At 37.0% G+C, this 15,245-nt stretch overlaps 4 protein-coding genes across 4 annotated transcripts; 2 read left to right on the plus strand and 2 right to left on the minus strand.

Annotated features, from left to right (window-relative positions):
- The first annotated feature begins 500 nt into the window (after positions 1–500).
- LOC101212234 lies at positions 501–6,283 on the plus strand. Its single transcript, XM_004142480.3, has 5 exons — positions 501–850; positions 4,505–4,806; positions 4,913–5,002; positions 5,373–5,734; positions 5,823–6,283. The coding sequence occupies exons 1-5, from the start codon at positions 667–669 to the stop codon at positions 6,085–6,087; spliced, it is 1,203 nt and encodes a 400-aa protein (XP_004142528.1). The 5' UTR covers positions 501–666; the 3' UTR covers positions 6,088–6,283.
- On the minus strand, positions 6,132–8,646 carry LOC105436355 (pentatricopeptide repeat-containing protein At3g26782, mitochondrial). Its single transcript, XM_011661978.2, has one exon. The coding sequence runs from the start codon at positions 8,514–8,516 to the stop codon at positions 6,219–6,221; it is 2,298 nt and encodes a 765-aa protein (XP_011660280.1). The 5' UTR covers positions 8,517–8,646; the 3' UTR covers positions 6,132–6,218.
- Positions 8,647–10,462: 1,816 nt separating this feature from the next.
- Positions 10,463–12,385, plus strand: LOC101211992 (peptidyl-prolyl cis-trans isomerase CYP19-3). Its single transcript, XM_004142479.3, has 2 exons — positions 10,463–10,581; positions 11,633–12,385. The coding sequence occupies exon 2, from the start codon at positions 11,675–11,677 to the stop codon at positions 12,200–12,202; it is 528 nt and encodes a 175-aa protein (XP_004142527.1). The 5' UTR covers positions 10,463–10,581; positions 11,633–11,674; the 3' UTR covers positions 12,203–12,385.
- Positions 12,386–13,454: 1,069 nt separating this feature from the next.
- On the minus strand, positions 13,455–15,133 carry LOC101203566 (rubisco accumulation factor 1.1, chloroplastic). The gene has a single exon (XM_004142526.3). The coding sequence runs from the start codon at positions 15,049–15,051 to the stop codon at positions 13,699–13,701; it is 1,353 nt and encodes a 450-aa protein (XP_004142574.1). The 5' UTR covers positions 15,052–15,133; the 3' UTR covers positions 13,455–13,698.
- Between the last annotated feature and the right edge of the window lie 112 nt (positions 15,134–15,245).

Here is a 15,245-nt window from a genome sequence, read left to right on the forward strand (position 1 = left end):
GTAGGCCTATTGACAAGAGGCATTTTGTTCAGGCAAGCAAATCCTTAGTCGAACTGATTAGTACATAGTAAGTTCTTATGAGCTGATCCGTAGACATTTTAATCTCTACACAAGACGAGACATCAAGTGTCAAAACAAGGAGAAATACAAATTTCACCCGTTGAAATACAAACAACTATTAACCTTTTAGTTATGATGTAATTAAAATTTTCTTAGAGTGTCTCATAGTTTGAACATTTAATGGAATAATGAGTTAATTTGAGTAAATTTGGGTGTCACCACAAAAGACCTAAATGATTAAAAAGTGGTACTTCATTATGGTTGATACTTCGGCACAATTTAGAGGTGGTTGAGACGATTATTCTTATATGTGACCAAACCAAATTTAAAATTTGGGAAAACCACGATTGGTATTAAGTATGCAAAAGCAAAGTCCCCCATTGTAAGTTTAATGGGGCTAAGGCATCCAAGAGAGATGAGCATTGTAAGTTTAATGGGGCTAAGGCATACAAGCGAGATGAGAGTTTCACTTTCACTCTCACTTTCACTTTCACTTTCACTTTCGAACGCTCAAATAACTCGGGATTCGGACAAGCTCAATCTAAACCTTAAAGGAGCTTCTGCAAGCGTTCTGCTACGGCCGAGACATCGGCGGGACTTGGAGAGATGGCCGAGAACCTCTTCGAAGGCCTTCCACCGCCGATTTCAGCCACAAACCTTTCGCCGGAGACCCAATTACCAGACGCACCCACCAATCAGATTCGGCCCTCCGATCCTTCTACCAATCCCGCCCCGGTCATCAAGAGCGCCCTCAAGCGTCCCAAGACTGCCCAAGAACCCAACTCTGCAGGTTTCTGCTCTCCTCCTGAATCTCTTCGATTTGTTTTTGTTCATTATTAGTTTTGAGATTTTGAGGGGTTGTTTGATTTCGTAGTTTTTTTTTTAATTTTTTTGGGCGCTGTGCTCTTTTGGTCCCTTTTTGAACTTTACACTTACCAGACAATTCATTTGAACTCGATTCTTCTTTTTGGATTTTTTATTCTCGAATCTCGTTTATAGTTATTAGAAGTAGAAAGGACAAAGGAATAGGAATTGGGGATAGGATTTGAAAATGAAAGGATGAAAGGTGAGATTTAAGAATTACTTACTGAGAATTATTGTATGAATTTTCATTTGGTCTTGAACATTGAATTATAGGTTGAATACAGTTGTGTCCTGCAATTGTAGATGGTGACGGTCATATCTATTAGTCTATAAAGTTTAAAAAGTTGTAATTACGTTCTTGAAATTTGAATTCTGATTCTGTATGCCCCCTATGATTAATACCTGAATAATTATAACAATGATGTGAAATGGCTATTATATTAAGCACCTTTAGGTTGATTTAATTGGTAGAAAAATGACAGAGGGTAGAGAACTAAAAAGAGTAGAGTGGTCTATGAGGTATCAAAGTTGTTCCTTGCACTCAGAAAGACCTAACGAGATGGGAGACTGGGGAAAATACTCTCCCTGTTGGATAATCAACTTCTCAAACAGAGCAAGAGTTTAACAAACCCTAATGAGAAACAAAACAAAAACCCTGCACATAACCCCTGCATAGTCTCCTCTTCCCCTCCCTACGTAACAACTTTTACATGCCCCTACCCAATTGACGTGGGAGAAGTTCCTATCTTACACATCCTCTCATATGTATGTCAATAGGAGGTATTACAATACCCTCGAAGTTGAAACTCACCTTATCTTCAAGATGGAATGTAGGTGTTTGGTTCTTCTTGAATTCCACAGATTCCCACATGGCCTCCCTGTCTTGATGGAGTTTTCATTTGACTAAACAATCCACTTTCTTTTTCTCTCATTCCACCTCATTCTCATAATCCTTATGGTGTCGTTAGTAGCTTGGAACCCTCTGTATAAGATGGGTAATGAGACTGAATTATTGTGCTATGTTCATTGCCTTTCTTCAACTGATAATAGTCCCTCGTTTACGAAGGTGTGAACTATTAGGAATAAGAGAGAGAAGGCATAAGGAGAAGGATTTAATATGTGAGGGGTCAAAGTTGTTTTACAAGATTGTAACATATGATTGTCTGGGAATGGGGATGCAATTCGTTGGACAAAGGTTTTCGACTTTTCATCGTTTTGTCATATTGTTTTGTAGTTCTTTTGAGTGTAGAGGAGAAGGGGAAGATTTCGAATTCTCTTGCCTTTTTTTCCCTAAATAGTGAATACAATTACTATCAGTCATCAGATACATGGCAGTTGTTCTTGTTGTGTTTGGTAGTTTCGGATGGTAATTCCACCCTATTTCTTGCTTCCCCAATCCTTTCCAACACTGGATAAAGGCCACAAAACTAAGGACAAAGTTTTTCAAACCTTTTTATAGCTTGGGAATGGTGACGATATTGATAGGGGTATAGCTTGAGGAAGAATACTTGGAGGAATGAGATAAGCTACCATATGTGGACTAAGTTGGGCCTCTATTGAATTCAATTTGATTTTTATGTTGATAGGATCCCCAATGCAAAACTCAATATCTCTACGTTTTTGGTCAGCAAACTTCTTCATGCAACTTTGAGCTACATTCTATTGTTATTTCAAAGCTAGCAAGGCCACATCTTAATCAATCAATTGTTGTCCAAGGAGCTATTTGTGCCTGATGGTTATATATTCCGCAACCACTTCATAATTAGAGGTTTTTGTAAACAGCAACCTTAACTGTTCCACCCACTTCTGATGAATGTAGTTGTGGGTAGCTCCACAGTCAATAAGAACAATCACTTCCTTATCTTGCACCATCCCCTATAATTTCATAGTACCTGGAGCATGTTCGATCATATTGCCCACTCAGCATTGTTCCCCACTTCGAGTGAGATAGCTTCTGTTGGGTAGCGTTCTATGTTTCTGGTTTACTGGGAATGGGTAGCGTTTCAACTTGTTTTATGCTTTCAGGCTTACTTTTCCTGAAGAATAACTTTTACTTGGGTTTTTCCCATGGGTGGGCACTGAGGGGGTTATTTTCTACAGCCAAATCCATGTCGAAGTTCTGGTTGTCAACAATATGGACCTCTTTCAAGATCTCTTCAAGCCTTAATAGAAGTTTTGGTTACCTCCACCTCCCACACTTTTTTCTTTCTTTTTTCTTTTTTCTTTCTTTTTGGTGAAAAGGAAACAAAAACTTCAGGTAACTAAATGAAAAGTGACTAATGGTCAAAGTATACAACAATAACGACAAAACAACGTAAGTACCTTAGTAAAAGTCGAGCCCATTGGTAATCAACTAAATGCCCCATTCTTAGACCTTCACCTTCAGTGTTGGAGCTAAGTCATTGAGGAACGTACTCATTAACACATCATCTGCACTCAGGAAGATCCAACAACACAGAAATCAGGGGGAAATATTGTTCTTATGCCATTGATAATCAACTTCTCAAATAGAGCAAGAGGTTAATGAACACTAATGAAAGAAGCAGAGCAAACAATTATTGACAAAACGAAGAAGAACAATAACTTCCGATAGATTCACGAGCGTCAGTTTCCTATCCTTCAACCAAGCTTCCTTTGTCAAAATTTCCACACACATTTGACATTCCTCTGCCACTAAACCCTTGAGAAACTTTGAATTGGTTCCTTTCTCCCTCCATACATCATCAATGTTGCACGACCAAACTGTCATGGGTGAAGTTCCCTTTCTTGCCCCTCCTCTCATATGTATGTTTAATAGGTCTTACATCTAGTTAACAAATGAAAGGGAAAATTACCTTTTTAGTCCTCAAGTTTTGAAGAATATGTGAGTTTTAAAAATATACTTTTTTAGTCCCCAAGTTTATAGAAATAGGTTTATGTGATCTCTAAGTTTTCAAAATGTACATTTCTGGTCCTTGAGTTTTTTAAAACAGGTTCAAAAGGTCCTTAAAGTAAATTTTGTTTGATTTTTAAAAATAATTATATGATATTTAAAATTAGAAAAAATTAGTGTTAAGAGCAATATGATTTTTAAAAATTATTCTTCTAATATAAGTGTCATATAATTATTTTAAATAATAGTATAAAGTTATTTGAGGGATTTTTAAACCTATTTTTAAGAATTCAATGACTAAAAAGGTACATTTTGAAACTCAAGGACAAAATTAGCCTATTCTTATAAGTCTGGGTTCTAGAAAGGTACATTTTTAAAACTCAATGACCAAACGTACATATTCTTCAGAACTTGAGGACTAAAAGGGTAAATTTTTTCTAAAGTGAAATTTATGCCACTTATCTTGTCCGTTATTTACCACATTTGGATTAAATTAGTTAATGTTTGTGCAATAGACAAGGATGTCAGGATTTGTTTCACAGTCAGGACTGCATAGAATCCCAGATTCACAATTCTAATGTTAATAACAAAAACATGATCGGAACTTTTTAAGATTAGAAACTGAATAGACACTATTTATATTTAACCTTGATTCTATATTTTTGTAATAACTCTGGTAGAAGATGACATATGGAGTTTGGTTTTCAGCTACAGCACCGGCACCAGGAAAACGTTTAAGGTTCAAAACCACAACAGATGCCTCAGAGACCCAAGTTTTGGAGGCTATGCAGAAGATAGCTTCGCATATTAAGAACCCCACGAAGTTTGGCAAAGCTGCAAAACTTGCCATACAGCTCATTCAGGCAGGAAGTGTGAAGCCAGCTACCAGTGATTGTTTCTTTACCATACTTGAAGCTGCCATGTCCATGTCTTCATCCACTCCTTGCACCGATGCTTCAGTACGAGGAGACTATCATGCATTGTTTTCAGCTGCACAATCTACCATGGAAGTATGATGATCATATTTTTGGTTTTACGATTGATGCGATGATATTTTCTGTCTTCTCTAAAACCGATTTTAATTTTCTAGTAATGGTTTCTTATTTTAATTTTCAGTGCCTTAACAGAAAGCAGAAGAACCAGTTAACAACCTGGACAATTCAGACTGTGTTGGCAAATGATTTGTTGACAGACGACAGTTTTGTGGTAGAGATCATATCCCCTACTTGTGTAATCAAAACCACTGCTCCTTTGATGTGATATACATAAAGTATATAAAATCTACATGTATTTTCTTTGTTTGGTTTATTGCTTTAGAAAACATCCCTGAAATCTTAGAGCAATTTCAAAGTTTTTTATAAAGTTACTTTTTTTCTTTAGCCTTCAAAACGTGGCTTTGAAAAGTGGCTTTAAAAATGGTTTTTGAAGAAGTAAATAAGCTTAACTTTTAAAAAGTAGAAACATCATCTGACGAGTTCTTTGTCATTTTTGTTGGTTATTTTGAGACCATTGTGCTCTCTTTATTCGTGGAACATCAATTTTCCATTTTTCATACTTGGATTTATGAACCATGTAGTTTTCAAAGACAGCTGGACAAATAAAAGAAGCTATCTCTGATCTTCCAGTCGCAACGAAGGAGGATGATTCTGAGGAAGCTGAAGCACTTAAAGGTCATGAAGAGAGCACAGATGATGAACATCTGAAAAAGAAGAATGCTGCTCCAGCTGAAAAGAAAAACCAGGAAGAATCCGATCCATTTGGTCTAGATGCTTTTCTGCCTGGTTCATTAAAGAAAGGTGAGAGAGCAAAGGTAAAAAATGATGTGGTATCCAAGACTAGGAATGATGAAGAAGTGGAGGCCAAGAATTTTCTCAAAGCACAAAGAGGTGCCCTGATTAGCTGTTTAGAAATTGCTGCTCATCGGTACAGAATTCCATGGTACAAAATCTGCACTGTCTAGAATGACAGTTCCTTGCATTGTTTTTAAAACTGGAATGTGAAACTGACTTGCAATTTCTCTTGTTAGGTGTCAAACTGTCATTGATATCTTAGTGAAGCATGCCTTTGACAATGTTACAAGGTTCACATTGCAGCAGCGGGATGCAATTGGGAAATTGTGGGCTTCAGTAAGGGAACAACAAAATCGTAGGAAACAAGGGAAATCAGTGTCGGGTAAACTTGATGTAAATGGATTTGAATGGCTTCAACAAAAATATGCCAATGAGAAGATCAGCATTCGACATTCTGTTGGGGGTAGCGGCGATCGAAAAGCACAACAGTGGCTTGGTTGACAAATCAGCGTTCCCTTAAGTGGGGTTTACTTGATGTTCGCTCATAACAAAAAAAAAGTGCATTGATTGTATTGTTGAAAGTTCTATGTACATGAGTATTTAGATATAGGATCACAATCTGGAATCTTATCTTACCAATAACCCATACAAGAACAATATCCTTCACTGAAGTGGTGAAATCGGTTTCTATCTCTAACTATTATTGTTCGTCCATAGATTTTTGATAATAGCTTCGTTGCAGCATGACAATCATCACAAATCCTCAAATTCTTAACGATTCGGATGGGTGTACCAGGAGCTGTGCTTATGAGTCCAAATGCTGTAGCAAGTTTCTCGCTATGGTAACTGAGTGCAGATTCCTTCTCTTCCTCATCTATGTTTAACAAAACTGCTGCTGTGTTCGGTGTGTATCCCGACTCTCTCAATTTGATGCACATTTCGGTCACCATTTCATATACTTTTGTAGTTTGTGTGCATGCCTTGTCTCCAGATTTGAAGTGGTGAACTGAACCACTTACTTCAATCCAGCTGAGGCCTGGTTCTTTCTTCATTCCTGAATGGCTCATTGCTTCTCTAACGCTTGTTACATCATTCCATCGCTTTGCTGATGCATAGATGTTTGACTTAAGAACACTATACCCACAGTTTTGTGGATCCAATTCAAGAATCTTTCTTGCAGCCACCTCCCCCAAGGCCAGATTCTTATGCAGCTTACATGCAGCAAGCAGAGCACCCCATATAATTGTGTTAGGCCTCATGGGCATGTTTTCAATGATGTTGTGAGCTTCGTCGAGATGTCCAGCTCGACCAAGAAGATCCACCAAGCATCCATAGTGCTCCATCTTTGGAACAATTCCAAAGTCGTGAACCATTTTGTTGAAATACTTTTTTCCTTCTACTACCAATCCGGAATGACTACAAGCATGGAAAATGGAAACGAATGTGATATCATTAGGTTCAACACCATGGCTCTCCATCTCTGAAAAGAGTTCCAAAGCTTCTTTTCCACAACCATGCATCGAGAATCCAGCCATCATTGTGTTCCACATGCGAATGTCCCGTTGCATAGCTTCATTGAACAGGCTACGAGCAATTGTTACATCTCCACATTTTGCATACATGTTGATTAAAGCTGTTTCTAGAATGACATCTACTTCAAGACCATGACGGTTTATGTATGCATGAGTCCACTTGCCAAGGTCAAGGGCTCCAGCCTCTGCACACAAAGAAAGAAGGCTAACCATTGTCACGTTGTTTGGTTTCACGTCATTGTTCAACATCTCGACGAAGAGGTTAAAAACTTGATCCATGCAACTCACATGTGCATAAGCCGATATTAAAACACTCCAAATCTTGACATCTTTTTTCTTGACACCGTTGAAAAGAGCTCTTGCATATCCAACTTGCCCACACTTTCCATACATGTCTATGAGAGCAGTGACCAAAGCCAAAGACATACCAAACCCATTTCTTAAGAGATACGCATGAAACCATTTGCCCAAATCCAAGGTTCCCACGAAACCACATTCAGTAATCAAACTTAGTAGTGTAATCTCATTGGGGAATAATTTTTCTTCGAGCATTCTATTAAAGTTCTTTGCCCCTTCATCTAATCTGCAACTGCGAATACAACCTGCTATCATCACCGTCCATGAGACAACACTTCTTTTAGATAACCTGTCAAAAAGCCTCTGTGCTGATGCTAAACATCCACCTTTGCAATACATATCGATCAATGCAGTAGTCATTGAAACTTCCATCTTCTCATCACCAACATTTCTCACGATGTAACCATGAACAGCCCTCCCCGATTTCATATCCAAGAGATTTCCAAATACAGCAATCAAGCTAATCAAAGCAACACCACTGAGCTTCACTCCCACAAACTGCATCTCCCGTACGAGTCGAAGCGCTTCACCAAAAGCTTTGCTCCGTACATAGCACCCAAGCATAGTAGTCCAAGAGACAACATCTCTTTCGGGCATTTGATCAAACACCAAGCGAGCAGAAACCAAGCACCCACATTTCTCATACATGTTCATAAGAGCGTTGCACACAAAAACGTCTGAAGCAAAGCCGTTCTTTTGGGCGAAACCGTGGAGTTCCCTGCCTAAATCCCCAGAGGAAGCTTGGGCACAAGCTTTGAGAAGTGAAGGGAGAATGAAGTTGTCAAGTGCAGCAGCATCGTTTGAACGCATATGGAGGTAGCAGTTGAAAGAAGCTTGCGGGAGGTGGTTGTTGGTGTAAGATGAAATGAGGAGATTGTAATTGGCTTCAGGGGTGAAGTGGGATTGAGAGAAGAAAGGGTGAGGATTATGAAATTGGGTTTTGATGAAATGGGCATGGAGTTGGTGGGTTTGTTGGAGATTCAAATGGGAATGGCCGGAGCAGCCAGAGAAGGAAGGGGAGCACAGAATTAGTTGATTCATTTACGACCTTTGCCTTTACATCTCCACATCTTTACTAGAAATATCTTTATTTCTTCTACAAACAATTAATTAAATAACATAAATTCTTTTTTTTTTTTCAAATTAAAATCTGTATTCGACTCATTTTTATTCAATTTTCTTTTCAATGTATAATATTTAGGCTCAAACATATATAAGTTAGATAATTTGATAAGAATTAAATAATCAAAGACTTAAACGATCCTCAAAAACTTTTGTAGATTGTTCAAAACGTAGTCGGAGACATGCTTCTTATAAGAGTCATCCTGAAGATAATTGTTCTTTTTGCACAAGTTTATAAGCAAACTTCAGTGATTGTTTTAGAAGAATACAACAACTAACTCTGGTAGAATTAACTAAAACCTCGAACAGAACTTTTGGATACTTGCTCTTAACTCAACTCAAAAACAAAGGAAAGAAATAAAGAAATGTCAAGACTCTTTAATTTGAAATGAGATACTACAAATGAAAAAACAAGTTGTTTTTTTATAGGATAGCAACTTAATAACTCTAAAAAATACAAAAACAAAATCAAATAAATAATACAATTGAAACATTTATCAAATTTAATTCAATTTAGTTGTTTTTCTTTTACTAAAATTGAATAGTTAACTTTCGCGTGTTAAGTTTGCATCCTTTTATTTTGATGATTTCAAATACAATTTCAAGTTTCGAATAAATGAATTTAATCTACCCAACTAAATCCATTTTAGACTTGAATCTTCCTAAGTGACTCTTCATTGAACTTACTGAAGAAATAGTGAGACCAAAAGTTGGAACTATCCTCTCTTTCTTTGATGAATTGAAACTGATTTACATGCTGTTGTGTCTATTTGAGTTCTAGACAAAATCTTGAATTCACACGAACTTTAAAGAACACAAGTCATTTGAAAAGTTCTCACAAGTAATATTAATTAAGAGTATTTTTTCATTACATTGGTTAGGTTATCACCACATAACTCATTTCATAGAATTTAGCTTCATTTATATTTATGTATTTATGACTTGCTCTCTTGACAATCTTTTCGTACAAAGATTTGCAAAATTCTCTTTTAATTTTGACATACTCAAAAGAAAAATATTTCATTACATAACAATTTGTCTTATTGAATTACACATGTTTCTAATATGTCGTGACTTGTCATTATAGACATTATTCTTGGTTCTCATAGAAGCCATTAAATTGTCATAATATATACATATTGCACTTACAGACTTTGGTTACAATAAAACATTCTCAAGAAATTAACACACAACATTACCCTAATTAAACAAAACTAGGTAAAAAAAAAAACATACATTCGTAGCTTCCCGATCCTTATAAGTTCCTCAGAACTTGGGGCCACCACTAGTTTTGATCTGCTAATTTTTAGACTTAAATCGGGTTGTAGAATCTGATAAGTGAATGAGTTAAAGAAGAGAGATGTGATGAAAATTGAAGGAAAAACTGACTTTTTGGTGTGAGAGAGAGAGGTAAAATCTTCGGGGAAGAATTAAAATTGAATAATTTAAAAAATTATCAAAAGTTTTTTAAAATGAATTTTTGAAACATTTTATAAAGAATTTTACATGTAAATCATTCACGTTTGATTTGATCTAACACGTCGTGAGACAAGTGCTACATGGGATGTTAATCTAGGTGATTAAACCTATTTTTATGTTTAAATTGTTTCACTTTTATTTTTTTAGCATATATACATCCAACACTAAATTGTTTTTTTTTTTGTTTGATCAAATTAATTTTATAACAAATTAAAGATTAGAGATTAGCTTACCACCCAGAAACTCATCCAAATTCTTCAAATATTTGTAACTACACAAAAAATGTGATCCAAATATACAATTTTCCTTTTCTGAGGGCCAATAGAAAGAAATCTCAACAACTTTTTGGGAATATCTTACAAATATTGGAAACATAAGGATGTAATTGCAAATTCCATTACTTTCTAAAACCCCAAAACCCTAATCTCTGCTCCTCTTTATAACCCAAAGATAACAAAGGAGTTTTCATCGCATTCTCCAGACCTTACCTTCAACTTCCTCAAAGGTAGATTCTTTCTTCATCATTGATTTCTTCTCTACTCAAGCGAATTTGAGAACTCTTCGTTCTGCAATTGCACATATCGAAGGCTTTCAGGTTCATTGTATAAATGCCTGCTGAGCTCAATACTTGTGCCATATTATTTCATCGTCTTTTGCTCTCTTAGCACGTTCTTTTCAGTCTATCGACCGATTTCGTGTCCGCCCTCTACGGGATTTGAGAGTGATGACGAACATTTTCTGATACATCTTTCACCCTTCTTTGATTGGGGGATTTTCTATTTTCTTATTCTTTGCCAGAGTTGGAATTGTATTGATATTTCTATTAATTGTTTCTGCTTTTTAGTTTTTCTGTCTTTTTTCCCCCACTGCTTATGCTTGTCGATGTGATTCAGATTACTTAAGTCTCTTGAGAGTGTGATGAATTGCATGCTGGTTTATCTGTAGATTACTTTAAGTGTTTTGTATTGTTGACATGAATACTATAATTTCGGATCTTTGGTATTAGAAAATACGCTGTCGAAAACTATATGGAGGTCATTTGTAAAGTAATGACAAGCAATAGGGTTATTTTCTGGGTAATGGGGTGTTAAGGATTGTGTTTCAAATAAATCAGATCTGAAGTATTTGCTGAAAATTTTGTTTGAGACACAACGTAAAGTAATTTCGAGTATTATTTATTTGAATGCCTTTTGAATAATCCTTAATTATCAAAATAAGCATGCTTTGCTTTCTATTGACTGATGTTTAGTGTAGAAGACGGTTTTGAAGTTAATCGGGGCTGAAAATTCTAATCTGAAAATTGGATCTTTGAGACACTCCTTCAAGTTAATCTTATGGCCACCGTTTTCAAGTGTGGTTTTACTCGAAAAGCATGATTATCTCAAGTTGTTTGTATATAGTAGGATTGTCATTTAACCGTGCTATTTTCTAATTATATTTTAATAATTATCTTTTGAAGAATCTCTAATTGTGAAAAAAAAAGCAAACGTGTTGTTTTTACTTTCTATCGAGTGATTTGTTAAGGATGGAAAAAGCTGAAGATTGTAATTTGACAGAAACCAATTTGAAGTTTGGGAGCAGTAGAAGAGAAGAGAGCAATGACCAACCCAAAAGTTTTCTTGGACATTCTGATTGGGAGGGTGAAAGCAGGCCGGATTGTCATGGAGTTATTTGCAGACACAACTCCAAAAACCGCTGAGAATTTCCGAGCCCTCTGCACGGGAGAGAAGGGGATTGGAAGATCTGGGAAACCACTGCACTATAAAGGCTCAAAATTTCACCGTATAATTCCAGATTTCATGTGCCAAGGAGGAGATTTCACAAAGTCTAATGGAACAGGAGGAGAATCAATCTATGGCTTGAAATTTGCAGATGAAAACTTTAAGTTGAAACACACTGGACCAGGTATGGTATCAATGGCGAATGCTGGACCAAACACCAATGGTTCTCAGTTCTTCATTTCCACTTCGGGGCCATTGTCATGGCTTGATGGGAAGCATGTTGTGTTTGGCAAAGTTGTGGATGGTTATGATGTGGTGGAGAAGATGAATGAGAAGGGTACAGAATCGGGGGACCCTAAGGTTCCAGTTGTGATTGAAGATTGTGGGCAGATAACTGAGAGCTGAAGTAGAATTTCCCCTTTCAATTGAAGCTAATGTTTCTTTGGGTGATCCCTGTAGATTGGATTAACAATTTAAATCAGCACCATGTTAGTCCGTAAGTACCACGTCAATGTGGAGTTATATTAAAAAAATTAACAATTTTTTGAAAAGGGACATTTTTAAAAATCAAAAGTTTTGGATTCTATAGATACTTTCTATCATGAAAATAGAGGGAGAGGAGGAGAAGAGTAGGGTTTGCTAAACTTTTTCTTTTTGCATTTTGAGAGGGAAGTGAAAATGAGGGAGGGAAACAAAAAAAATTAAATTAAAAAAATCGTTTATGTTTTCATAAAAATATCACATTTGAAAAATGACAAGAAAATATAGATTCAACTATGTTGTTAAAACATCGAGTAAATAGTAGCATGGAAAATATCTGAAAAATCGTCTCATCTTCGTGTTTTTTTAAAAATTATTTAAGTTTTGTTAAAAATCATCAATTACTTGATGTTTTTATTTTTATTAAAAACGTCAAGTATTTGAAATTGCAAAATGCAAATATTAAGAGAGGTTGTTTTTCTAGCTGTGCTTGTATTTCAGGTATAATTTCTATTTGATTGATATCTAATTTTACGTGATTTTCATCCTATATTATAATTTGTGATTTCTATTTGATTGAGATATGATGCATTTCATTATTGGTGTTATGATGTATTTCATTATTAGTATCAATGTGATGGATTTCCTTTTTCGTCTTCTATTCTTATAGGTTTTTGTTTTTGGTCTTTTATTCTCCAATTTAGGGTATTATTCTCAACAACCTCAATGAATTAAAATGGAACAGAAATAACTACAATTATCTTAAACAATCAGATAAATATAGTAGAAGTTCAAAATAGAACTCCAATAAAAATATTAGAAATTACTAATTATGTGAATCAAAAGGACAATACGGTAATTAGATAGAAATCATACAACAATCAATATCACTAATAATCATATAATAATTAATATCACATATTCATATAATAATTAATATCACATAAAAGTTCATGATAAAAGTTCATGGTAATCACGTAGCAATCAAATCTAAATTGGAAGGAAAAACTATGCAAAAGTAAATAAGACAATTAAATTGCAATCAAATTTCATACGAAAGATGAATCAATATGGATATTTTTGAATTGACAAAAAGTAATAACATGAAAGTCCCAAGGTTATTAAATGAACTAACTAATTGTGAAAAAAAATAAAAAATAATAAGATGGTAATCGCATAAAAAAAAAGAAAAAATCAAAGTTATTATTATAACCAAATCACCTCTAGGAAGATGTATTAAGCAAAGTTAAAATTACAATCCGGATGCGTGTATAGGGAAAAGAGAAAAGAAACAAAAGAGGAAAAGGAAGTGGGAATTGAAGCACATAAAATTGAATAACCAAAATCAATGGTACAACATTTGTAAGTGTAGAATATAATATAATAATACCTAACACTGAATAGTTGTGAGTCTGTTTAGTTTAGTCCCAATCTTCATCACTCAATTGATCATCTTCCGTCTCCCTTGGTGGCCTAACCACCAACAATACTGTTCCTAAGCTCTCCTTCACTCCCATTTCCATCAATGCATTCCCTCTCTCCACCTTCAAATCCCCACCTCCATCGCCTCCACCCATCAGATAAAATCCATCTCCCGCCACCACCTCCCTTCTACTCCGATCAGCCACTACCAGAATTGGCTCCTCCTTGTACCACCTGTTCACTCGCCATGGCAGAACCCTCGCATCCTCAAACGCCACTACTACTCCACCGCCCTTCACCAACCCCGCCACCGGCTCCCATCCCGGTAGCACCACCCACCTGCTCCACCCCTTTTCCGCCACCACAACCCCGAATTCTCCCTCGCTTCTCACCTCCATTGGCGCCTCTCCAACTCCCTTTTCCCCTTCCCCTGCCTTGCACACCGGCATCACCACCACTGTCGTCGCCTCCGCAACCTCCCCAATCTTCATCCGCACCACCGGAACTTTAACTGCCGCTCCAATTTCCTCTTCAACCCCGTCCTTCCCATCTCCTTTCCCCTCCAAATCCCCAACAATCAGATCCCTCGCCTTCTCCGTCACTACCACTTTCAACGCCTCCTCCAACGCCGCCGTCCTCCTCTCCGTTGAACTATTGTACTCTCTACTCAACCTGTAATACATATACGCCAAACAATCCCCAGCAAAATCGTAATCAAAATACTCCCAACCTTTGTCCCCTCTTCGTCGAGGAAAATCCTTCATTGCTCGAGCCAGATCCTGGGCGCCTTTGCTATCAAGCCTGTTCTCCACTATATATTTGGCCGCCGCAGCGCGTTTCTCAGTACTTAGAAGCCGAATTTCATAGAGCAACTCCGCACCACCAGTATCGAAGGAGGCGATTACATCTGGATCGGAGTCATTGGACTGAAGTAGGGATTCGCGAACCTGAGCGCCAACGATGAAGCTATTCTGCTGAACACCGCTAATTCCGGTGATTTCTTCTAGAACAGGAGGAGTGAAGCCCTCTTGAAGCAAGGAGGAAATGAGGGGGGCGTACTCGAACCATAGGCCGAGGCGGTTGGAGAGGATATTGAGCTTGCCTTCGGTGTCGAGGGAGCGGTATTGAGGGGGAAGAGGAGAGGGAGGGGGGCGGAATGGCTGGTACACTTGTTGCTTTGCGGCTAAGGAGGAAGAAGAAGGGTTAATAATGGCGGAAATGGGGTTTAGACGGCGACGGAGGAAGAGGCGGAGAGGGGAGTCTCTGGGTTGATGGAGGAAGATGGAGGTGGTGTGGGCAATGGAGGAGAGAGAACTGAGAGAGTTGGCGTTGGTGATGGTGGAGGAGAGCATGGTGAATGGAAATGGTGGGAAGAGAGGAGGAAGAGAGTCTCTGTATCTTATCTATTTGATATTCATTTTGGAAATATGGGATTGGGGGATATTTTTTTAATAAAAAGATATTGTAGTGAGGCTAAAATAGTAATTTGGTTATATTGCTTATTGTGTATATTTATTTGGTTTCGTAACTTCTTGGAAGTTGGGTT

This window comes from Cucumis sativus, chromosome 1 (assembly GCF_000004075.3).
Source record: "Cucumis sativus cultivar 9930 chromosome 1, Cucumber_9930_V3, whole genome shotgun sequence".
Lineage (NCBI taxonomy): Eukaryota > Viridiplantae > Streptophyta > Magnoliopsida > Cucurbitales > Cucurbitaceae > Cucumis > Cucumis sativus.

Bases quoted from the DNA above. Each gene is read 5' to 3' on its own strand.
- LOC101203566 (XM_004142526.3), bottom strand. From the start codon at position 15,051: ATGCTCTCCTCCACCATCACCAACGCCAACTCTCTCAGTTCTCTCTCC.
- LOC101212234 (XM_004142480.3), top strand. From the start codon at position 667: ATGGCCGAGAACCTCTTCGAAGGCCTTCCACCGCCGATTTCAGCCACA. The intron at 851-4,504 runs GTTTCTGCTCTC...TTTGGTTTTCAG, and splicing joins CCAAGAACCCAACTCTGCAG to CTACAGCACCGGCACCAGGA. The intron at 5,735-5,822 runs GTACAAAATCTG...TTCTCTTGTTAG, and splicing joins CATCGGTACAGAATTCCATG to GTGTCAAACTGTCATTGATA.
- LOC101211992 (XM_004142479.3), top strand. From the start codon at position 11,675: ATGACCAACCCAAAAGTTTTCTTGGACATTCTGATTGGGAGGGTGAAA.
- LOC105436355 (XM_011661978.2), bottom strand. From the start codon at position 8,516: ATGAATCAACTAATTCTGTGCTCCCCTTCCTTCTCTGGCTGCTCCGGC.